Here is an 18,726-nt window from a genome sequence, read left to right on the forward strand (position 1 = left end):
TGGTGCGGCTGGGTAGGTAAGCACGTGCTGGCTGCCTCCGCAAGAAATGCACTAAGGAATCTTAGTTGGTCACCAGGTGTCTTGTGTTCATAGCGTGTGAAACGACCGGGCAACCAAGGGCAGGACAACACGTCAAGGAAAATACAATCTCTACCAAGTGGAGGCGAATCCATTCTACCCCAACGTGTTCCACAAAGTGAACGTGGGTATGGTGTCCGACGCAAGTCTTTTTGCCTCTCGCCTGATCTGTCCTCTTGTTTGTATACACAGCATACATAAAAAACAAATGCTGTCTCTGCTAAAATAGACTATGCAGCAGCGGCAGAATACACAAGTAAGGTACTTAGGCTGTCACAGCTGGGAGTAATAGACGAGGATCACGGAATTGTGGAAAGAGACAGGGAGAAAAACGCCCATAATTCCTTACTGTATTTGGTTGCATCGAAATCACCCGTTCTGCCGTTGCTCTCTCAATCCAGGCTTTTCTTACTCCTTGCTCCTACATGAAATCGCGGCAGGCGAATCATCAGGTTTTCCTGTGAGTCCATGCCAGCAAAAGGCCCGACACCGTAATTCATGTGCAATGTTGAGGCGGCATAGTGACGATTCCCACTGGGAAAAGAGGTTGAGAGTGATCCACTTGTCTCCAGTCATTAGCACAGTCGCAATTACATGCCGCGGACCAGGCATGTGACTCTGGCACAGACGCTTCAGTCGGTCTGCCCGGAGTCCAGCTCACAAGTGGGGAATCTTTCGCACGGATCTTGCTTCAAAGCTGTTCCCATTATTGATTACAGAGTATCATCGATGACAGGACGACCACTATATCGCCCATTCCCGGATGGCGCTAGACAAAATGCTGTGTAATAGTACATTCCCAAAGCGACGCTCGCATCGACTTTGTTTTGTGAAACTGCAGAAACGCGCAAACGCGCTAGTAAATAGAGAATAATAAAACAAATTCACGGCCATGGCTGAGAGGCCCCTCATTCGTGCTGGTATCAAAATCGTATCTTTTTGCAAAAAGCACAGCCAGAAAAACAAAACTTATGCCCCATCGTGCTATGCCGTGAAAATCCAATAAACACCAGAGCCGCCCTCCGCTGTGATGCAAATATAGAGGATGCCAAACTCAAGAAGAGTGAACAATGAAACAAGGGCTGCGCTAGAAACTGCTAGAATATTGAAAATGTAAGTCTGGCAAGAGAGTAGATTACCATCCCTTAGCGTGATACTCCTGAAGGCCTTGGTGGAAGTATTCGTTGGAGAAATTCTTCTTGTCGCTGTCTATCATTGACATGATGGGAGCTGGTTCGGGGTGTTGTTTGAGGTTCTTGATGTCGTTGGAAGTGTGGCGTCTCTTCATCGCAGCAAGGTTGTTCGAGCTCTTGTGCTGTCGCTCCCACAACAGATTCTTCCGGAGTGATTCGGTAAGCTCCGTAGATAGCATGTTGCGACGGGTTGTGCGGGGCGAAAGAGCTAGCTGTTGACCTTGCGGCGTGTTGACCATGATGGGTTGAGGTTTGCTGGGTGCTGAATCCTGTAAAGGGGTGTATTCCTGCATCCTGGGTGGTGGGGTTGCAGAAGGACCGTTTGGAGAAGTCTGTCTTGAACGGCGGAGTGCTGGCGATGAGCGAGAAGCGGCATTCGCAAGCGCTTTAGCACGGTCAGGCTCATGCATCATGGTGGTGAGCATCGAGCGACGAGATGCAATGCTAGGTCGAGAGTCCACACGCTTGAATAGAGATCTTTCATCCACGGATGAGCTACCGCTGTCTTCAGCGTCATCTTCCCAGTCCGAGGAGTCCTCGTCTTCATCGTCGTCTTCAATGACGTTCTCGTATCCATCGTCGTCCTCATCGTCCTCGTCGTCTGATTCTTCAAAGACCGGACTCTCGGTGATGGCCCTCGAGTTTACAATGTCCTTGAATGAAGTGTGCTTGTTAATTGGTTTGTGAATGCTTCTTGACAGCGAGCTGATGTTCTTTCCCATGTGGCTGTCCAGCGAGCTTTCGTCTTCCCCAGATGAACCGCCTAGGGTAAAAGTCGCACCCTTCTTCTTTGAAATGCTCGACCTGGGCAAACTTGGTTTGGGCGGTGTCTCTTGTCTGTGTTGTGGAGATGTCTTCAGAATCGGGGTGGGAGCTGCCGCAAGTTGCGTTTGTGACCTGTATGACGACATTCTCATGGGCTCGAAGCCACGGACAATCTCGTGCGTGCTGACATCAGTCGACGAGCTCTCTGAGGAGACCATGTTTCCAGAGGGGTTGGATCCAGTGCTGCCGATGTCAGAGGTGGACGAATCCAGTAATGGGCCCGTCGGCGCCAGGCTGCCAACCGAGAGCTCTACATTCGAGGGAGGCGCCGTTCTCGTGGCCGTGGGGGTGGAGTCTGAGGGCAAATCGTGTTGTGAAGCTGATACCGGTAGTGAGAAAGACGGCAGAGGCTCGAGGTTCTTCTTCTCCTGGATGGAGATGACCATCTTCTCCAGGTCTATCGGGGTGATGTGCTTCTCATGGCCACGACTCCTGTGCTCAGAAGAATTGCTGCGTCTAAGCTCCGGTCGCACAATTGGGGAAGGTGGTGATCCTCCCTCGTCAAAGTCTGAATCGCTCGATGATACGCTGCTAGATAAGGCGGGGACCGGAATGTGCTTGGCACGTGTCGGAAGGTTTTGGCACCTGCCTGTTTGCGGAGAGCAGCAGAAAGTCTCTCGATTCCATAAACGCCAGCTCAGATTTTCGAGGCGTTTGCCGTCTTCCATTGCGTCTGATATCCTGGAGAATACTGCATCAAATCTATCAGCGCAACCAAATGTGAGATGTGAGGCACAACGCGTACCCGACCACATGCCGAAGAGATCTTCGACCGAGCGAGTATCGATGGTGTGCATCTTGTCCACGTCGATTTTTAATAGTGAATGCTGAGGTCTGAACGGCATATTGGCGATGGATTCACTCGTGGCGAACGAGTGAGCTGTGAGTTTTGTGTTGAGGGGCGTGTTTAACTATGGGCGAAGCGGCACCCGGGCGTTTCGCTGTTTGCAGGTCTTGCGTGCGTCAAGTGCGTCAGAATGCGGGAATGAGCGCGCGTCGTGTTACTGCGGAGTAGCGGAGGTGAGAAGATTGTCCTGCCAGACCATTGGTGATTCGAAGAAAAGCTGCTGAGCGAATGGGGGAGGACTTTTTGTGCTCCTGGGTTACTGCTGCTGGAGACAAGTCACGACAGGTGACAAGATGTAGGGGAGTGGCAGCGGTCAGCGTGGGCGTGGAAACACTGCGTAGCTGATTCATGGGAGGCGCCGGCTTTCATATGTACTCTAATGCGAATACCCTTTCTCCTTACGGGGATCTAACGGGACGCTTTAGTTCGAAAATGACAAAAAAGCTTCTGAGGTTCGTCTGAGGTCCCACCTCGGCGGTAAGGAACAAAGCGTAGCGTGCCAAGAGGGCCACCCCCATCCGCCGCTCAGGGACTCTGTTTCCAGATCGGAGTTTCTCCAGTTCGGAGCAATAGCGCATCTCGCGAAGGAAAACCCTGAAATAATTGCCTCTTGAATGCGAGTCCATCGAGTATTAGATACAGATGCGGAGGTACAGGTACGTTACATCTGCTTGCGTCTTTATTGGATGGATCTCTGTTCCGTGCAGTTCTATGCTTCTTCTACAACTATACAAGTGTACGGTCGAGCCCGTTCGTCCATTCTAAATCGCCGAGAAACGAGAAATGTGACAGATTTTCGGCCATCGGTCCGCTGCAAAGCACGCAGTGTCGCACTTGTTGATTGCATACTCCGCCCGCCCTTCCTACACAGGCTGTTGTGTCACGCCTCTCGACTCACCCAGACTTGCAATCCTCCTGTTCGGCATTCTTGTCAGTCTGCGCTGTGGAAGCGTCTCGGCTAACGATGGAACGGTGCTACTGTACCTGGACTAAACTGTTTGCGCAAGCATCATGTGCCAGGCGGCTTTGGACGGCGGATGTTCAGGAAGGGCCCACGTGCATCTCCACCCTGACTCGCATGTCTATCATGTCTGGATGAAGTGCAACGCTAGACGTGGTAGATAAAGTAAGACTTTGAGGTAAGGTCTTGCGGGTGGTGAACACCGACCCGACGTTTAGCCAGGTGTGCGGCAATAGGGCTCGGTATCTTCACGGATAATGGTTAAAACTCCAGCGGATTTGAAGGGAAAAAGAAAAAGAATTAGCAGCGCCACGCCTACAGTATCTTGGTAACCGTCAGGACATGTGCGTTTCCATACACTAAGCTTCTTCCGTTGGCTTTCCGAGGTGTTCGGAAGAATGTGCTTGTCCCCTGCTGTAAGAAGCAAAATGGCCGAGAAGCTCTGCACCCGGTAATTCGCCTCATTAGCCATCAAACCCCCGAATCATCCATGCCAACGACTCGATTGGGTGTGCAACGTGACCCAGACTTATGTTAACGGTCAATGAGAACAACGCATCCCCTGGCGAAAATGGACTCTTCGGCTCCTCTGTCTCACTGTCTACCGGGAAGCTGTGTATCACATAGGCATACGTTTTTATTTTATTTGCTTTCTCAATCGAGCCTGACTGGAGGTTGTGTTAAAATCATGCAGCCTACCCTGTAGACCGCGAAGATTACCCCCTGGGGAGAGTGCATAGGCATACAAATGCATATAGCCGTCCGTGGTCTTCGTGTGATAGACGTGGGGAGACAAGCCTGGTGACCTTAGTTCTAGAAGCCTGTCAGGGCTCTAGGCCTGTGTTGATCGGTGAATCGGATCAACGACGAAAAGAGACGGAGAGATCAGCGCTTTCCCCCACATGATCAGATCTAAGTTACAAAAGGGCCGTACGCATCATGCCTCCATGCTTCCATGCTCCCAGCATCACATGACGTTCCAAGCTCGAGCTGACGCGGACCGGCATCGTATAGCCTTAGCCAAAGTAAGGTAATTAGGTAATACGGAGTGAAGAAGTCATTCGTATACACGTTTTGCTATTGCATGAGCAATGGAACAGCGAGGCTTGGCTGTAACAACGTGCTATAGCTAAGAAGTCCATACGCCCAGACACGCACTATTTGTTGCACAAGTGGAGATGACCTGGATTGTGGATCAGGTAACAGTCACGGGATTGCAGGGCCGCGCCACGTCAAGACTTGCATCAGCCCGACCCAGAGTGACGGCACCACTGGAGACGGTCGAGGCTGTTGTAGGGTGAATGATCCACGCCACGAACAGTACGGTCTAAAGCACGTCGGCTAGAGTGATTACAGCACAGTGATTGGCTGTATCCAGTACCATTAACAAACAGGAATACTCGTTCTAACAACAAAAGCCACCAATGCTTAAATTCTAGGGCTACTGTATGTTGCGCCTTCATGCAAACAGCCTGCACACTGGCGTCCACGGACCTGTCCAGTCGAACTGCAACTCAATCAGGGAGTGCACTTTCTATAACAGGAAGCAATTCCTCCAATGTCCTAAGTTGCCCTCTCTGTGCAATCGTGAATGTGCGCAGTCACTGTGGAAGACGGATATCTGGCTTATAGCGCAGCAGAGCTTGGAAAAGCACATGTCCTTGGCGCGTCTACGGAAGCAATCTAAAGGAACTAGTGATGGTGATCAACACGATGTCATGGTGGTGCTGTGTTTGCGTTGTATGCCTAGGTCTAGTGTCGACCCGATGCTATCAGAAGGTCACGCAGCGGCGCACTTATCTGCTCCCACGAGAAGCGTGCGAGACCTGATCAGAGGGCATCGACACAATGACACTTAGGATATATCCATCCTAGGCAATACCGCCGGATGTCTCATCTTGGGTAGACAATGCGACACGATCGTGGTGAAGCGTGTCCGTGTCTGTGCGTCAACGACGATATTTGGTAGGAAGGAGTCTCCGCAGGTTCCGCAATAGGATTCAACAGGATCGCCATGGAGTCTCCATTCATGAGATGGGAGATGGTCATCTCGCTAACATGCATGATATGCGAAAAGGATCGGATATTCATGAGGCACTTGCGAGCAAGGTTGCTATCAGGTGGGTTCTTGACATGTGTCGGTGCATCTGGTGGTGGTAACGAAGATCGAGCTTCCTCGAACGTCTACACTTTCGCAAATTTACAAGCCCAGGGTAGCCATGCCAATTACATGCTCATTCGAGATGGACATCTGGTCGGCCCTCTGTATTCCGCTGCCATCAAGGTGTATCTTGATGACCGGAGTGTAAGTCGCAATGGGACCGTGTGGCTATACGAGAGACCGGTTGATCCTAATGTGTGTAGGGTCAAATACCCAGGCAAGCCAGGCTTGAGAGAGATATAATGGGCGGAAGTGAAGCAGCCCGCCCTTCGCGGCTCATCTAGTTGACACAGTCCGCTGCTTGGTTTGTCTGATAGCGGGGACGATATAAGTAAGCCGAAAGCACGACTGAAGCGAGCAGATTTGAAAGTAATCGGAGTGGATGCTGCAAATACACAGAGTAGCCAAAGGGTACTGATGGTCACTATAGGGTGTGCGTTTTGTCAGAGAGTATTCAGGGCAGATTAAAGTAATGTACGGTCAGTCAAGGCACCCTTGAAGGTAAGCTGCCTCACCAAGGTACGGTGAGACGGTAAGCTACAGATACCTTATGGAGGTCGATGGCGTAGGCTTCGGCACGGACCAGATCAAATACTTTGCGGTGCACTGCATTTCTCCCGCCAACAGAGTATAGCAAGCTTGCCGTCTGCCAAAGGTGCTTGCTGCACAGATTACAGCACATAGCCTTTCGATCAGGCAGCCGTATGTCGTTAACAAATGGAGTCGCCATTGGTGCTCACCAAGGTGGGAGGAGTCGGTCTTCCAACGTCATGGGCGCTCGTGCGGGCACGGTAACGCCTGCAGCGCTGTCGGTATTGAAGCTGCTCGTTGTTGGACTTGTCCACACTCCTCTGTCTTATGCTGCACCTATCCTGACTGGAGGCTTTAATGTCGAGAAACACAATGATGGACCTGAGGGAAAGACGCCCGAAGACCCCAGCCTCTACGCCTACCTGGGCGTCGCTGCAGCATTGGTGTTGCTGGGCGGAGCTTTCGCTGGATTAACTATTGCATTGATGGGACAAGATGAGGTTTACCTGCAGGTCATAGCAACATCTGGTGATGGATCTGAGAAGAAGAGTGCTGGAAAGGTTCTTAGATTGCTTCAGAGAGGAAAGCACTGGGTCCTCGTCACACTATTGCTGAGCAACGTCATCACCAATGAAACACTGCCTATCGTACTTGACAGATCTCTTGGAGGTGGTTGGCCTGCTGTGCTGGGCAGTACTGTATTGATCGGTATGCGACAATCTCTGATCTTGCTGAGTTATGATGTTTCTTGTTACTGACCTCATCCCAGTCATTTTCGGTGAAATTGTGCCCCAGTCGATCTGTGTCCGCTATGGTCTACCTATCGGCGCGTTCATGGCTCCGTTCGTCCTTGGGTTGATGTGGATCATGGCGCCCGTGGCATGGCCTACCGCGAAATTGCTCGACTGGCTGCTCGGAGAAGATCACGGAACCACGTACAAGAAAGCGGGCTTGAAGACCTTGGTGACACTGCACAAGACACTCGGGACCGTTCCTGGTGAACGTCTCAACGAAGACGAGGTGACGATCATCACTGCTGTTTTGGACCTCAAAGACAAGCCGGTTGGCGCCATCATGACTCCCATGCAGGATGTATTCACAATGTCTGCAGATACTGTCTTGGACGAAAAGATGATGGATACTATTCTGTCTCAGGGTTACTCGCGCATTCCTATCTATGCCCCCGAGAATCCAAAGAACTTCATAGGCATGCTGCTGGTCAAGATACTGATTACTTACGATCCAGAAGATGCTCTGCGTGTCAGAGACTTCTCGCTTGCGACTTTGCCCGAGACCGCACCTGACACTAGCTGTCTCGACATTGTGAACTTCTTCCAGGAGGGCAAGTCTCACATGGTGTTGGTGTCCGACTTCCCAGGACAGGACAAGGGTGCGCTTGGAGTCGTCACTCTCGAGGACGTCATCGAGGAGCTCATTGGCGAGTGAGTCTACATGCTTGCATTATGCTTGAATAACAGAGCCACAGCTGACACAATCGCTTCAGGGAAATCATTGATGAATCAGATGTCTTTGTCGATGTGCACAAGGCTATTCGTCGAATGGCGCCTGCTCCTCGCACCAGGTACATCAAGGCACGCAGCTTTGTGGGTAGCCCTGAGGATCATCCCACCAACAATGACGAAAATGCCCCTACCGAGACCACACGTCTGCTAGGAAGTAACAATGATCGGAACGGTCCCATCAATGGACCTCGGGAGACCACTGTTTTGGTACGACGACGTAGCAGCGCTGCGAGCACCAAAGATGCCATGAAACCAATGCCTATCCGTTCTAACACCGCTGACCTGAGGCAACACCTCAAACATCTTGGCCCCAGCAATGTAGCCAGCCGGCCAAAAGCAACAAAATACACGTCTGTCAAGATCAAGCCCGGTGTCAGTACGATTCCCGAACGTCAAGTGTCAAAGCCTCAATCTGTTGCCGAGACGGATCGTGATCAGAGCACATACAGTGCGACCGCCAACAACACCGCCCCCACAGACGAAGCCGCAACTGGCAGCGGTGCTGGCCTCGGACAAGTAGAAGATTCTGGTCTCAACGCCAGTGATGGAGCGCATGTCGTTGCAAATGGGTACGGCACGATGCGTCCGTGGTCCCAGGGTGTTAATGATACAAATAGAGATACTCCTGAGGATGTCCCTGCAGAGGACTCGTCTTCGTCCCCTCCAAAGCCTATGACCGCAGGCGAGGCTGCTGCGTTCGCTGATCAACACACATCGCCGAATCCTCCCGCCGAAGGCCAAGATCGTCAGGACCGCCAGGACCGCGAGGATCAGGCTAAAGAGGGTCGAGAAGAGCCAGAGTTTCCAGAGAAGATTGTTGTAGAAGGTAGCACTTCACGTCCAGTTTCGGGTGAAGGTGAATCCCGTTCTGGTTCCGCTCACTCATCTACTGTGGGAGACTTGGAGCCGGTTTTACCAAGGTCGCGCACTTCCAGATCTGCACGTTCGGGCAGCATAACGGAGAATATTATAAATGTCGGTGGTATGAAGAAGGTCGTCCTGGAGACCAACAACTCATCGGACGCGGATGAGATAATTCGTGAATTGGCCCAAAGTGACGGAGCCAACGATGACGACAGGGAGCCTGCACAGAATGGCGAAGGAGAGGCAGGCTCCAAGGGGGCGTCCAAGAAAAAGAAGAAGAAGAAGAGAGCGGGGAAGAAATTCCGCAACAAGGATAGCAAGAGTGGTAGCGGTGACAGCACGCCACTCCTGAACCACTCGGGAGATGATTGAAGATGAACGGATTGAGTTTGAGCAGAGGAAAAGCGAGCACTGATTGATGGTTTCCTATTCTCTTTTCCCTTTCTCTCCTATGTGTTATCATGAGCGAGACTGTATATCTAGTGCAAGAGCGTATCTGGACCCACTTCGACATATTGTACTATGACTGACATAAATAAAACAGCTTCCATATTCTATACATGCATTATCGAGATATTTCTTTCCTCAGTCAACAGCTCCGACTCAGAGACCCGGTCTCGCCGATATAGTGCACGTGAGGAGACAAGGATCTTTCGTGTTCATTTGGGACTCGAGGTACTATGGTACCTGCTACATGCATAGATTATTGCACCCAAAAGAATGGTCGAGTCGCTGTAAACAAGCGACTGCGGATATAGGGGGTATCGAAGGCGAGTAAAGTACTTGTACAAGTGCGTTAACCAAACTCCAACTTTCAATCCACAACTGCCCCGGACCCGAGACTTTTCCCCGCCCGCCTGCCATTGTTGCCGACGATAAGCGTGCGGGCTAAGGTACAATACAGGAAGGTACCTTATTGTCCCGGTCAATAAATAGATGAGTGAGGCAGGAGCCCACATAGCATCATCCTTTCTGATCCGACTATGCTACTCTCTGTCGACATAGCAAGTATGAGAAGAACAGTGTGGAATGCGAGGCCTTTAAAGACTCTGGCAACGAAAAAGAAGCGACGCCATTACTCATCATTACACAGCAAGACATCAACAGCACGCCTGAACATACCCATGGACTTTTCCACAACACCCATCTTGAACCACACATCACGAACCGCACTTGCCAATCCAGAACTGTCCAATGACAGCAGCGTCAAGAACGGAACCACGGTGCGACAGAATCTGTTCCAAGCCATCAACTCAGCCCTCTCGCATGCTCTAAGGACCGACGCCCGAGTGCTTCTCTTCGGCGAAGACGTAGCCTTCGGGGGCGTCTTCCGCTGCTCGATGAACCTCGCCAATGACTTCGGCGACGACAGAGTGTTCAACACGCCTTTGTCGGAGCAAGGCATCGTCGGGTTCGCCATCGGCGCGGCGTTCGAGGGCATGAAGCCAGTTGCGGAGATCCAGTTCGCGGACTATGTGTATCCCGCTTTCGACCAGCTCGTCAACGAGGCTGCAAAGGCGAGGTTCAGAGCCGGCATCAACGCAGCCGAGCAGAGTTGCGGTGGACTGGTCGTCAGGATGCCCTGTGGGGGCGTGGGCCATGGTGCGTTATACCACTCTCAGTCCCCCGAGTCGCTCTTCACCCACATCCCCGGCCTACGCGTCGTGATGCCCCGCAGCCCAACGCAAGCCAAAGGCCTGCTGCTGGCCAGCATCGCGAGTCCGGACCCCGTGATCTTCATGGAGCCGAAGATTCTCTACCGCGCGGCCGTCGAACACGTCCCGTCAGAAGCCTACACTCTCCCTCTCAGCGCAGCCGAGATTCTAAAGCCCGGCGAGGATCTCACCGTCATCAGCTACGGCACGCCGCTGTACACGTGCTCTGCAGCCATCGAGGCCGCCGAGCGAGATCTCGGATGTAGTGTTGAGCTGATAGACCTCAGGACAGTGTATCCCTGGGACCGGCCCGCGATCATCGCCAGTGTGAATCGGACGGGCAGGGCGGTTGTTGTGCATGAGAGTATGGTCAACGCGGGCGTCGGCGCCGAGGTCGCGGCGACGGTGCAGGATAAGTGCTTTTTGAGACTCGAGGCGCCGGTTGCGAGGGTTGGGGGATGGAGTACGCATGTTGGGTTGGCTTATGAGGTGAGTCGTTCGCTTCTTGTCTTTGGCCCCCTCTATTGGGGGTTCGTCGAGGGAGAATATTGCTAATGTTTCGTTGTTGCGTCTTGCAGCGGTTCAATATTCCGGATGTCGTCAGTAAGTCTATCACGTCAATTCTTCTACCTGTGACTCGTGTGTCGTGCGTGTACATTCTGACTCGTCGTTGACATAGGGGTGTACGATGCGATCAAAAAGACGCTAGAGTACTGAATGCAGCGCATTAGACATGCCATTATCACATGGGTAACTATAGATCATAATGCATGACTCACAAAGAGACTGCGCGAGGCAGGAGCGATAAGGAAGAGATATGAGCATGACACAATATGGATGACTTGCGTCCTGTATACCTTCTGTAGGGCAACCCTGTCCTTGGTGGTCCCGCCCAGGCGCAAGTGGTGAAAAGCAACACGACATCTAATTCCCGCGAACCTTGTCCTCGTCCTCTTCACCTTCAAGCCATATCTCATGGCCATCACCCTCACGGACCCAGCCGCTAGCTAAAGCACCCATGACCGCCCAGCCAGCCATGCACCACCAGGCCAACCCAACATACCCATGAGACAAACCCAAGCCGTAGAGCCACGAGAGAACCACAGGACCAATTGTCCGCATAGCCGAACTCACTGACTGGCCCACACCATGTATGGTACCCAACACACTAGGATGAGGCGAAGCATTATTGACGAGGATAGCCGTGGCGGGCAGGGCGAAAGTGCGAGCGAGGACTTGCACGAAGAGGACGACTGTCAGAGCCAACCACAGCCACGGACCCGCAGCCGGGTCAGGTGGAGACGTAGAGCTAGGCACCAAGGCCAGGAAGGGGACGAGCGTGTATGCTAGAGGGAAGAGACAGAGCGCCAGACGAAAGGAGAGGACGGTGCCTAGACGGAATGAAAGACGCGGGTACAGCATGAGCTGAAGAGAGATGCCAATGACACCCAGTATCGCGAGTGCACTACCGATCTTGGGAGGCGGCAGAGCCAGACCTCCCGTGAAAGTGAATGGAAGATGCGGCGTGTACCCCGGTGGCAAATGCAGACTCTCGTTGGGGTCCGTCTCGCTGCGCATCGACATTCGCTGCTGCTGCTGCTGCTTTGTTTTCGGCGTGTACCGCGTCGTACTCATAAACATGAAGAACAACGAAGTAAAAGTCCCTACGTGACAAGCAAGCAGACCATGAGCCATCAGAGTGAAAAGGACGTTCGGTGTCCAGATCCTTCGAAAGGGCAACTTCTGTCTGACGAGCGGCGTGGACGAGGAAGATGTCTGAGGCGTCTGCGGCGTAGGAGGACAAGCCATCTCCACATTACCCCCCTGTTCATCAACCGTAGAAACAGCGGCATAACCGCGTACATCGCGTTTGTGAAACACAGCTCTCGCGACCCACCGACTGAACCGAATGCCCCAGTCCGGCCTATCCCTGAGCGCCACGAGAGACTCCTCAAGACCGAGGAACAGCGCGGTCGCAGAACAGACGAGAAACACGGCACTGACGAGATTAGGCAGCGCATAAGGCCACTGCCGCATCCACCACACGCCGTCTTGGCCGCCGAAGCTAGAATGAGGTCCGAAAAGCCCGGGGTAGGAACTTATGGGATCTGCGAGCAAACCGCCTAGGATCGGACCGATGATGACGCCGATGTTGAAGGTCATTGGGAGCAAGAGGAAGGCGCGGGACTGGAACTTCTTTTCGCGTATGATTTCGGATATCATGGTTCTCATTACTCCGATGTTGCCGTTCAAGGCTTCGAAGAGGTTAGCTTTCGGATGGTTACACAACGCTATTGGGGCATAGATTTTCACGGGACAAGGGAGACAAGAAGTGAAGAGCGAGAAATAGTGGATTCAAACTCACCTCCTCCTAAACACCGCCAACACAGCGCGGCGGCGAAGCTCCTGCTGAAGCCAAACCCCACCGCACCAATAGCGGTCCCGAGCAGACCTATAAGAATGACACGTTTCCTGCCCATGCGCTCCGAGTCAGCCATTCTGCCCCAGAGGATCGCAGTGCAGAATTGAGCGCCGGTGAAAGCAGCCTGCAGCAGACCGGCCTGATTCGAGATTTTGCTATCGGAAGCGTCGGGCGAGAGGGAGCGGAGTTGGTAGAACATGTACGACTGCAGAGAGGTCTGGGTCAAGGGCTCCGAGAGACGTGCTAGGGTCAGGATGGCCAATTGGTCCTTTCGCGGTAGGGACATCCATGATACTGGACCGCCTGGGTCCAGCTGTGATGTTGAGATGGGATGTAGTGCTGTGCCGGCACGTCTGACTTGCTCGTCTTCGTCGATAGGCAGGACGTTGTTCGTGGGTTGTGATGTGGGGTTTGCTGTGTTACTATCGTATAGTTTTGTTCTTTCTTCGTCGTCGTCGTCGTCGTCATCGTTGTATTTCTTGCTTTCATTCGTCACATAAGAAGACTCCACAAGGCGAGATGAGTTGCTCGACGATGGAGTCGTCACATCGCTTTGTGCTGTCGAGGAAGGTACCCCATCGGATGGCAGTGGCGTTGCCGACGGGTTATGTGGGGAGATTGTCATGAAAGATAAAGCATCAAATGCAAATGACACCCACAGACAGAGTGACAATTATGAGCCGCAAGAGGGAGAACTTGTACAGTAGTCGAGATGCGATTTCACAATAAAGTGATAAGATAGGATTGTACGAGTGTCAAGGACACAAATGGTATCTTTTCTTGCTGGCGGCTCGAGTACCTTACCAAAACAGTATCGCTAATGCAGGTCGGTGGCAGAGTGCCGAATTGCCGAACAGCCTGAGCTGGTCGCATTAAGCTGTTGGTACTTTGCCCTTTCCCCATGCGATAAGTACAATAGCAGACAGAAGATGGTAGCATCAAATCTCGGTGACGCATGATGCAAGCGCGTCTCAGCTGTCGATGTAAAAAAGGGAACCTGAATCTCGCAACGGACCCATAACCCACCAATGAAGCAGACAACGTGTTTCGCCTCGCTAGAATGGCATGAAGAAGCAAGCAAGCAAGCAAGCAGTAGAAAAGTAACAGTGGATCAAAATCGAGCTGACTCCGAATGAACATTTCAAGTAGATGTCGCACTTCATCCATCTACCGGGTTGTATTTGGGATCGGAATAGTCTGTCGGCTTGAAAACGCTGTGTTACAGTCAGAACTGTCGTTGTCGATTTGCAAGAATGTGGATGGAAGACACGTACAGTTTACCCATCAAATAGTCCAGTAGCTAGAGACAAATGGTCAGCCGGTTTCCCATGTGGAGCAGAGTAGGTGGCAACAATGCAGAGGCCAACTTACCTTTTGCGGGCATTTCTGGCGAAGTGTGACGACGGAGTGGGCAATCTGCTTGCCAGACTTCCATGTGGTAAAAGCGATATATTCCATCTGCTCCTTGCCATTCTTGATGACAGGCTTCTGCTCAAGCACGTTTACGCATTCGATCTCGTCTTCCCATGAGCCGACAGGCAGCGGGGGCTCGTGTGCAGCACCATTGGACTTTCTTTTCTTGTTACTCTTTGCGGCGGACACGGGGTCGGGCGTGTCCTCTGCGCCTTGCGACTTGCGCTTTCGACCCCTACCTTTGGCGGCAGGAGTGGCAGGCTTGAAGACCGGTCTGCCTCCGACCTTCTTGAAGTATTCTTCGAGGACTTCCGAGGCACCAGAACTGTGCATGTCAGCTTGTGTGTTGCAAGTGGGTCTGAGCCAGAGGGAAATGCGTACAGGTGCTCTTCCGGCTCCCAGGTGCGATCTGCTTTTGATTCGTAGCCGGCCCACTTGACTTCGTACTTTACAACACCCTGATAGCCGCGTCAGAGCAATGTGTGCAAGGTATGGATGTTCAGACAAACGAACGTCTGTCTCGAATGCGTGGCTCATGATCTCCTCGACAACATATTCTTCCTCTTCCTCATCGTCCTCGCTCCCTTGTTCACCGTCGTCTTCGTCGGGAGCATCGGACACGTCTTGCACTTGGGCGGCGCGTGGTGTGGATCTGGACGCTGCGGTGGTTTTGGCATTCTTGGTGGACTTTGCGGCCGACTTGGAGGCTTTTGTGGCTCTGGCGGGAATCACATCATCGGCACCATCAGAGACGTCGGAATCATCAGAGACATTTTGGTCAATGATCATAGCTGAGAACGTCAGATGGTATGTCAGAAGGAATAGTGGAAGATTGACACGCGCGTCAGGTCAGTGTGCTTCACTCACGAGGCATGATTGCGACTGTGACGAGAGGAAGATGGAGACAAGGTCAGGGTGGGATGGCGATCAGCGCGATTGACGCGTCTTGATAGAAAAGGCAGGCACGTAGCTCGGGATCTTGTATGCTAGAGTGAGCAGGGCAGGTGTGTGAATGGGCGACATAACACTTTCACTAATTATTGGTTAGACGAACGGCAGGGTGACGCGCCCGCCTGGCGTTTGCTTCTAGTTCGGCTTGGAATTGGAATGCGGAGAATGCTGATGCACAGACCATCAGCCCTCAAACGCCAAGGAAATGTCCATAATTCCCGCGTGACTTCAGTAAAAAACACAGAAACAGCAAGAACAGATGGCCCAGAAGCAGCCACACATGAATGAAAAGCTGAGCTCGACAGGCAAATACTCAATGGCAAGACGATGTCATCTCAAACCGTAGTTGCGTATCTGCAAGGTTAGCTAAGGTAGGTTATTCCTATGTATGTGTGTGATTCAAAGAAAGATCTATTGCTCAATATCTTATCTAATCAATCCACCCCCGTCCTGCCTGTCCGCCCGCCGCAATTGTGCCAAGTGCGACTTTGATACACGACACCTTCGAAGCTGCTGGACAGCAAGGTAGCCTTAGCCTTTGAAAGAGTTCACAACACAAATAGTCGACTGAATCCCCTCTGGTCGCTATCTCTCGGGTTTGCAAGTTCCAGAATGGCCATGAGTATGTGCATCTCCATGTCTTGTTTCCTTCGTCTCCCTTTCTCCTGAGAAATTTCACTGACTTTCTCTCACAGATCTGGACATGTCCAATGGTAAGAATGAAATTAAATCCGTCGACGCCAGCAGCATCACCACAACCACAATGACAGAGCTGACATTCACCCTCTAGCCCAAGTGGCAAAGGACGAGAACGGTCGTCCCTTCATCATCGTGAGAGAGTAGGTTGCGCCCTTCTGAGTGAGGCGCTGTCTGGACACTGGCGCTGACAAAAGGCAATAGTCAAGGAAAGAAGAAGAGACAACATGGCAACGAAGCCGTCAAATCCCACATTCTCGCCGCGAGGACGGTGTCAGACATCGTCAGGACTTCTTTGGGTCCCAGAGGTCTCGACAAGATCCTCATCTCCCCCGACGGGGATATCGTCGTCACCAACGACGGCGCAACCATCCTCGGTCAGGTATTTAACCCTGACTCGACGCCACTGCGCCCGTGCTGTATGGCTGACCCTCTCATCATCTAGATGGAAGTCTCGAACCAAGTCGCCAAACTCCTTGTCTCCCTTTCACAATCCCAGGATGCGGAAATCGGTGACGGCACTACTGGTGTCGTTGTCCTGGCCGGTGCTCTCCTCGCTCAAGCCGCAGATCTCATTGACAAGGGTATTCACCCTATTCGTATCGCCGACGGTTACGACGCTGCCTGCGAGGTCGCCGTCGAGACCCTTGATCGAATCTCAGACACGATCGATTTCTCAAAGGAACACACCGAGAACCTGTTCAAGGTCGCCAAAACAAGTCTGGGAAGCAAGATTGTCAGCAAAGCACACGACCAATTCGCTCAAATCGCCGTCGACGCCATCCTCAGTGTCGCCGACCTCGAGCGAAAAGACGTCGACTTTGAGCTGATCAAGGTCGATGGCAAAGTCGGAGGGGCCCTGGAGGATACGCTGCTCGTCAAGGGTGTCATAGTCGACAAGGATTTCTCGCACCCGCAGATGCCCAGCGAGGTCAAGGACGCCAAACTCGCAATTCTCACCTGTGCCTTCGAGCCCCCGAAGCCCAAGACCAAGCACAAGCTCGACATCACCACCGTCGAGGAGTTCAAGCGTCTGCAAACCTACGAGAGCGAAAAGTTCGAGGAGATGATCAACCAGATCAAGGCCACCGGTGCAAACGTCGTCATCTGCCAGTGGGGTTTCGACGACGAGGCCAACCACTTGCTACTGACCAACAAGCTTCCTGCCGTGAGATGGGTCGGTGGTCCCGAGATTGAGCTCATTGCCATCGCCACAAACGGAAGGATCGTGCCGAGATTCGAAGACTTGAGCGCAGAGAAGCTGGGACACGCTGGCATCGTCAGAGAGATGAGCTTCGGTACCACGAGAGAAAAGATGCTGGTCATTGAGGATTGCGCCAACAGCAGAGCCGTCACTGTCTTTGTCCGTGGCAGCAACAAAATGGTATGTCCTTGCTGTACGAGTTCCAGTCTCACACAGACTAACACAAATCAAATAGATCATCGACGAGGCCAAGCGCTCTCTACACGACGCCCTCTGCGTCGTGCGTAACCTCGTCAAAGACAATCGCATCGTCTACGGAGGTGGTGCCGCCGAGATCGCCTGTTCTCTAGCGGTCGAGGAGGCCGCCATCAAGTCCCCGGGACTCGAGCAATACTCGATGCGCGCCTTCTGCGACGCCCTCGACTCGGTGCCCATGGCCCTGGCCGAGAACTCTGGTCTCAGCCCCATCGAGACGCTCGCACAGATCAAGAGTCGCCAGGCCAAGGAGGGCAACACGAGATTAGGAGTCGACTGCATGCAGACAGGAAGCAACGGTAAGCATCTCTCTCATCACCAACATCTTTTTGATGTCTCATCACTAATGATAAACCAAAAAAAAAACAGACATGAGAGACCACTTCGTCATCGACCCTCTGATCTCCAAGAAGTCCCAACTACGTCTCGCCACGCAGCTCTGCCGCATGATCTTGAAGATCAACAATGTCATCATCGCCGGCTCGGATGAAAACGACTTTTAAGTCTTTCTTTCTATGTACAGACGTAGAGGGAGAGGACATATAGAAGAATGAAAAAAGAAAAGTATCGTTGCACGGGCACCGAAAACAGACAAGACAGACAGACGGAATAGACTAGTGTAAAACTTATCCAAAAGAGTCATTGGGCTGATACTACTGCCCACTGCTACTGCCATGATCCTTGATTTGTTTTTTGACCATACACCAAGGATAGATGAAAAAGAATTGTGACAACCGCCAATCTTGTCTCTTTTGACTCCTATGCACACACACACACACACACACCAATTGTAGAGAACAAGAATCGTGAGACCATGGAACCTTCTCTACTTCCAACACTGCTGTGAACTGGACCAACACTCAATGAGGCTGGTATACATACAGTAGCACCTCTCACCTCACCTTAAGCTACCTTATATGACCTTGCCTCGTGCGCATCGGTGAAGTGCTTCTAGATAAAAAGTCAAGTCCATACACAACATCTCACAAGAGGCACAAAGAGAGTAGCAACCGAGAAGAAATTCGATTCATGAAAAAGAGAAATTTCCGGGATTTTTTATTTCCTGTAGAAAGAAAAGACCTAAAATAGTAGTGAAAAGGAAAAAAGGGTATCAATTGGATGAGAAAAAAGAAAAAAGAAAAAACAT

The 18,726-nt window shown here is 52.1% G+C and overlaps 7 protein-coding genes across 12 annotated transcripts; 4 read left to right on the forward strand and 3 right to left on the reverse strand.

Annotated features, from left to right (window-relative positions):
• Window positions 1-1,213: 1,213 nt before the first annotated feature.
• On the reverse strand, window positions 1,214-2,941 carry AAFC00_006331 (uncharacterized protein; the record flags this gene model as incomplete). Its single annotated transcript, XM_069346272.1, has 2 exons — window positions 1,214-2,787; window positions 2,842-2,941. The coding sequence occupies 2 exons, from the start codon at window positions 2,939-2,941 to the stop codon at window positions 1,214-1,216; spliced, it is 1,674 nt and encodes a 557-aa protein (XP_069197478.1).
• Window positions 2,942-5,918: 2,977 nt separating this feature from the next.
• AAFC00_006332 (uncharacterized protein) lies at window positions 5,919-6,349 on the forward strand (the record flags this gene model as incomplete). The annotated part of the gene is made up of 2 exons (XM_069346273.1): window positions 5,919-6,209; window positions 6,269-6,349. 2 exons carry the CDS (start codon window positions 5,919-5,921, stop codon window positions 6,347-6,349), a joined length of 372 nt encoding a protein of 123 aa, XP_069197479.1.
• A 420-nt stretch (window positions 6,350-6,769) lies between these two features.
• AAFC00_006333 (uncharacterized protein) lies at window positions 6,770-9,355 on the forward strand (the record flags this gene model as incomplete). Of its 2 annotated transcripts, none has more annotated exons than XM_069346274.1 (3): window positions 6,770-7,304; window positions 7,366-8,038; window positions 8,101-9,355. In XM_069346274.1, 3 exons carry the CDS (start codon window positions 6,770-6,772, stop codon window positions 9,353-9,355), a joined length of 2,463 nt encoding a protein of 820 aa, XP_069197480.1. The 2 variants fall into 2 exon arrangements, with proteins under 2 accessions (XP_069197480.1, XP_069197481.1); XM_069346275.1 differs by having other exon boundaries at window positions 6,836-7,304.
• Window positions 9,356-9,966: 611 nt separating this feature from the next.
• On the forward strand, window positions 9,967-11,355 carry AAFC00_006334 (uncharacterized protein; the record flags this gene model as incomplete). Of its 3 annotated transcripts, none has more annotated exons than XM_069346276.1 (3): window positions 9,967-11,127; window positions 11,217-11,241; window positions 11,318-11,355. In XM_069346276.1, the coding sequence occupies 3 exons, from the start codon at window positions 9,967-9,969 to the stop codon at window positions 11,353-11,355; spliced, it is 1,224 nt and encodes a 407-aa protein (XP_069197482.1). The 3 variants fall into 3 exon arrangements, with proteins under 3 accessions (XP_069197482.1, XP_069197483.1, XP_069197484.1); XM_069347830.1 differs by having other exon boundaries at window positions 9,994-11,127; XM_069346277.1 differs by having other exon boundaries at window positions 10,108-11,127.
• A 207-nt stretch (window positions 11,356-11,562) lies between these two features.
• On the reverse strand, window positions 11,563-13,685 carry AAFC00_006335 (uncharacterized protein; the record flags this gene model as incomplete). 2 transcript variants are annotated; one of them, XM_069346278.1, is made up of 3 exons in its annotated part: window positions 11,563-12,208; window positions 12,260-12,893; window positions 13,004-13,685. In XM_069346278.1, 3 exons carry the CDS (start codon window positions 13,683-13,685, stop codon window positions 11,563-11,565), a joined length of 1,962 nt encoding a protein of 653 aa, XP_069197485.1. The 2 variants fall into 2 exon arrangements, with proteins under 2 accessions (XP_069197485.1, XP_069197486.1); XM_069346279.1 differs by having other exon boundaries at window positions 11,563-12,893.
• Window positions 13,686-14,219: 534 nt separating this feature from the next.
• AAFC00_006336 (uncharacterized protein) lies at window positions 14,220-15,347 on the reverse strand (the record flags this gene model as incomplete). 2 transcript variants are annotated; one of them, XM_069346280.1, is made up of 6 exons in its annotated part: window positions 14,220-14,274; window positions 14,335-14,360; window positions 14,432-14,798; window positions 14,855-14,931; window positions 14,987-15,264; window positions 15,341-15,347. In XM_069346280.1, 6 exons carry the CDS (start codon window positions 15,345-15,347, stop codon window positions 14,220-14,222), a joined length of 810 nt encoding a protein of 269 aa, XP_069197487.1. The 2 variants fall into 2 exon arrangements, with proteins under 2 accessions (XP_069197487.1, XP_069197488.1); XM_069348657.1 differs by lacking the exon at window positions 15,341-15,347 and having other exon boundaries at window positions 14,987-15,262.
• A 689-nt stretch (window positions 15,348-16,036) lies between these two features.
• On the forward strand, window positions 16,037-18,082 carry AAFC00_006337 (uncharacterized protein; the record flags this gene model as incomplete). Its single annotated transcript, XM_069346281.1, has 7 exons — window positions 16,037-16,046; window positions 16,120-16,137; window positions 16,215-16,263; window positions 16,325-16,502; window positions 16,566-17,504; window positions 17,560-17,878; window positions 17,949-18,082. 7 exons carry the CDS (start codon window positions 16,037-16,039, stop codon window positions 18,080-18,082), a joined length of 1,647 nt encoding a protein of 548 aa, XP_069197489.1.
• Between the last annotated feature and the right edge of the window lie 644 nt (window positions 18,083-18,726).

The sequence above is a fragment of the Neodothiora populina genome (genome assembly GCF_041146345.1).
Source record: "Neodothiora populina strain CPC 39397 chromosome Unknown canker_contig_7, whole genome shotgun sequence".
NCBI lineage: Eukaryota > Fungi > Ascomycota > Dothideomycetes > Dothideales > Dothioraceae > Neodothiora > Neodothiora populina.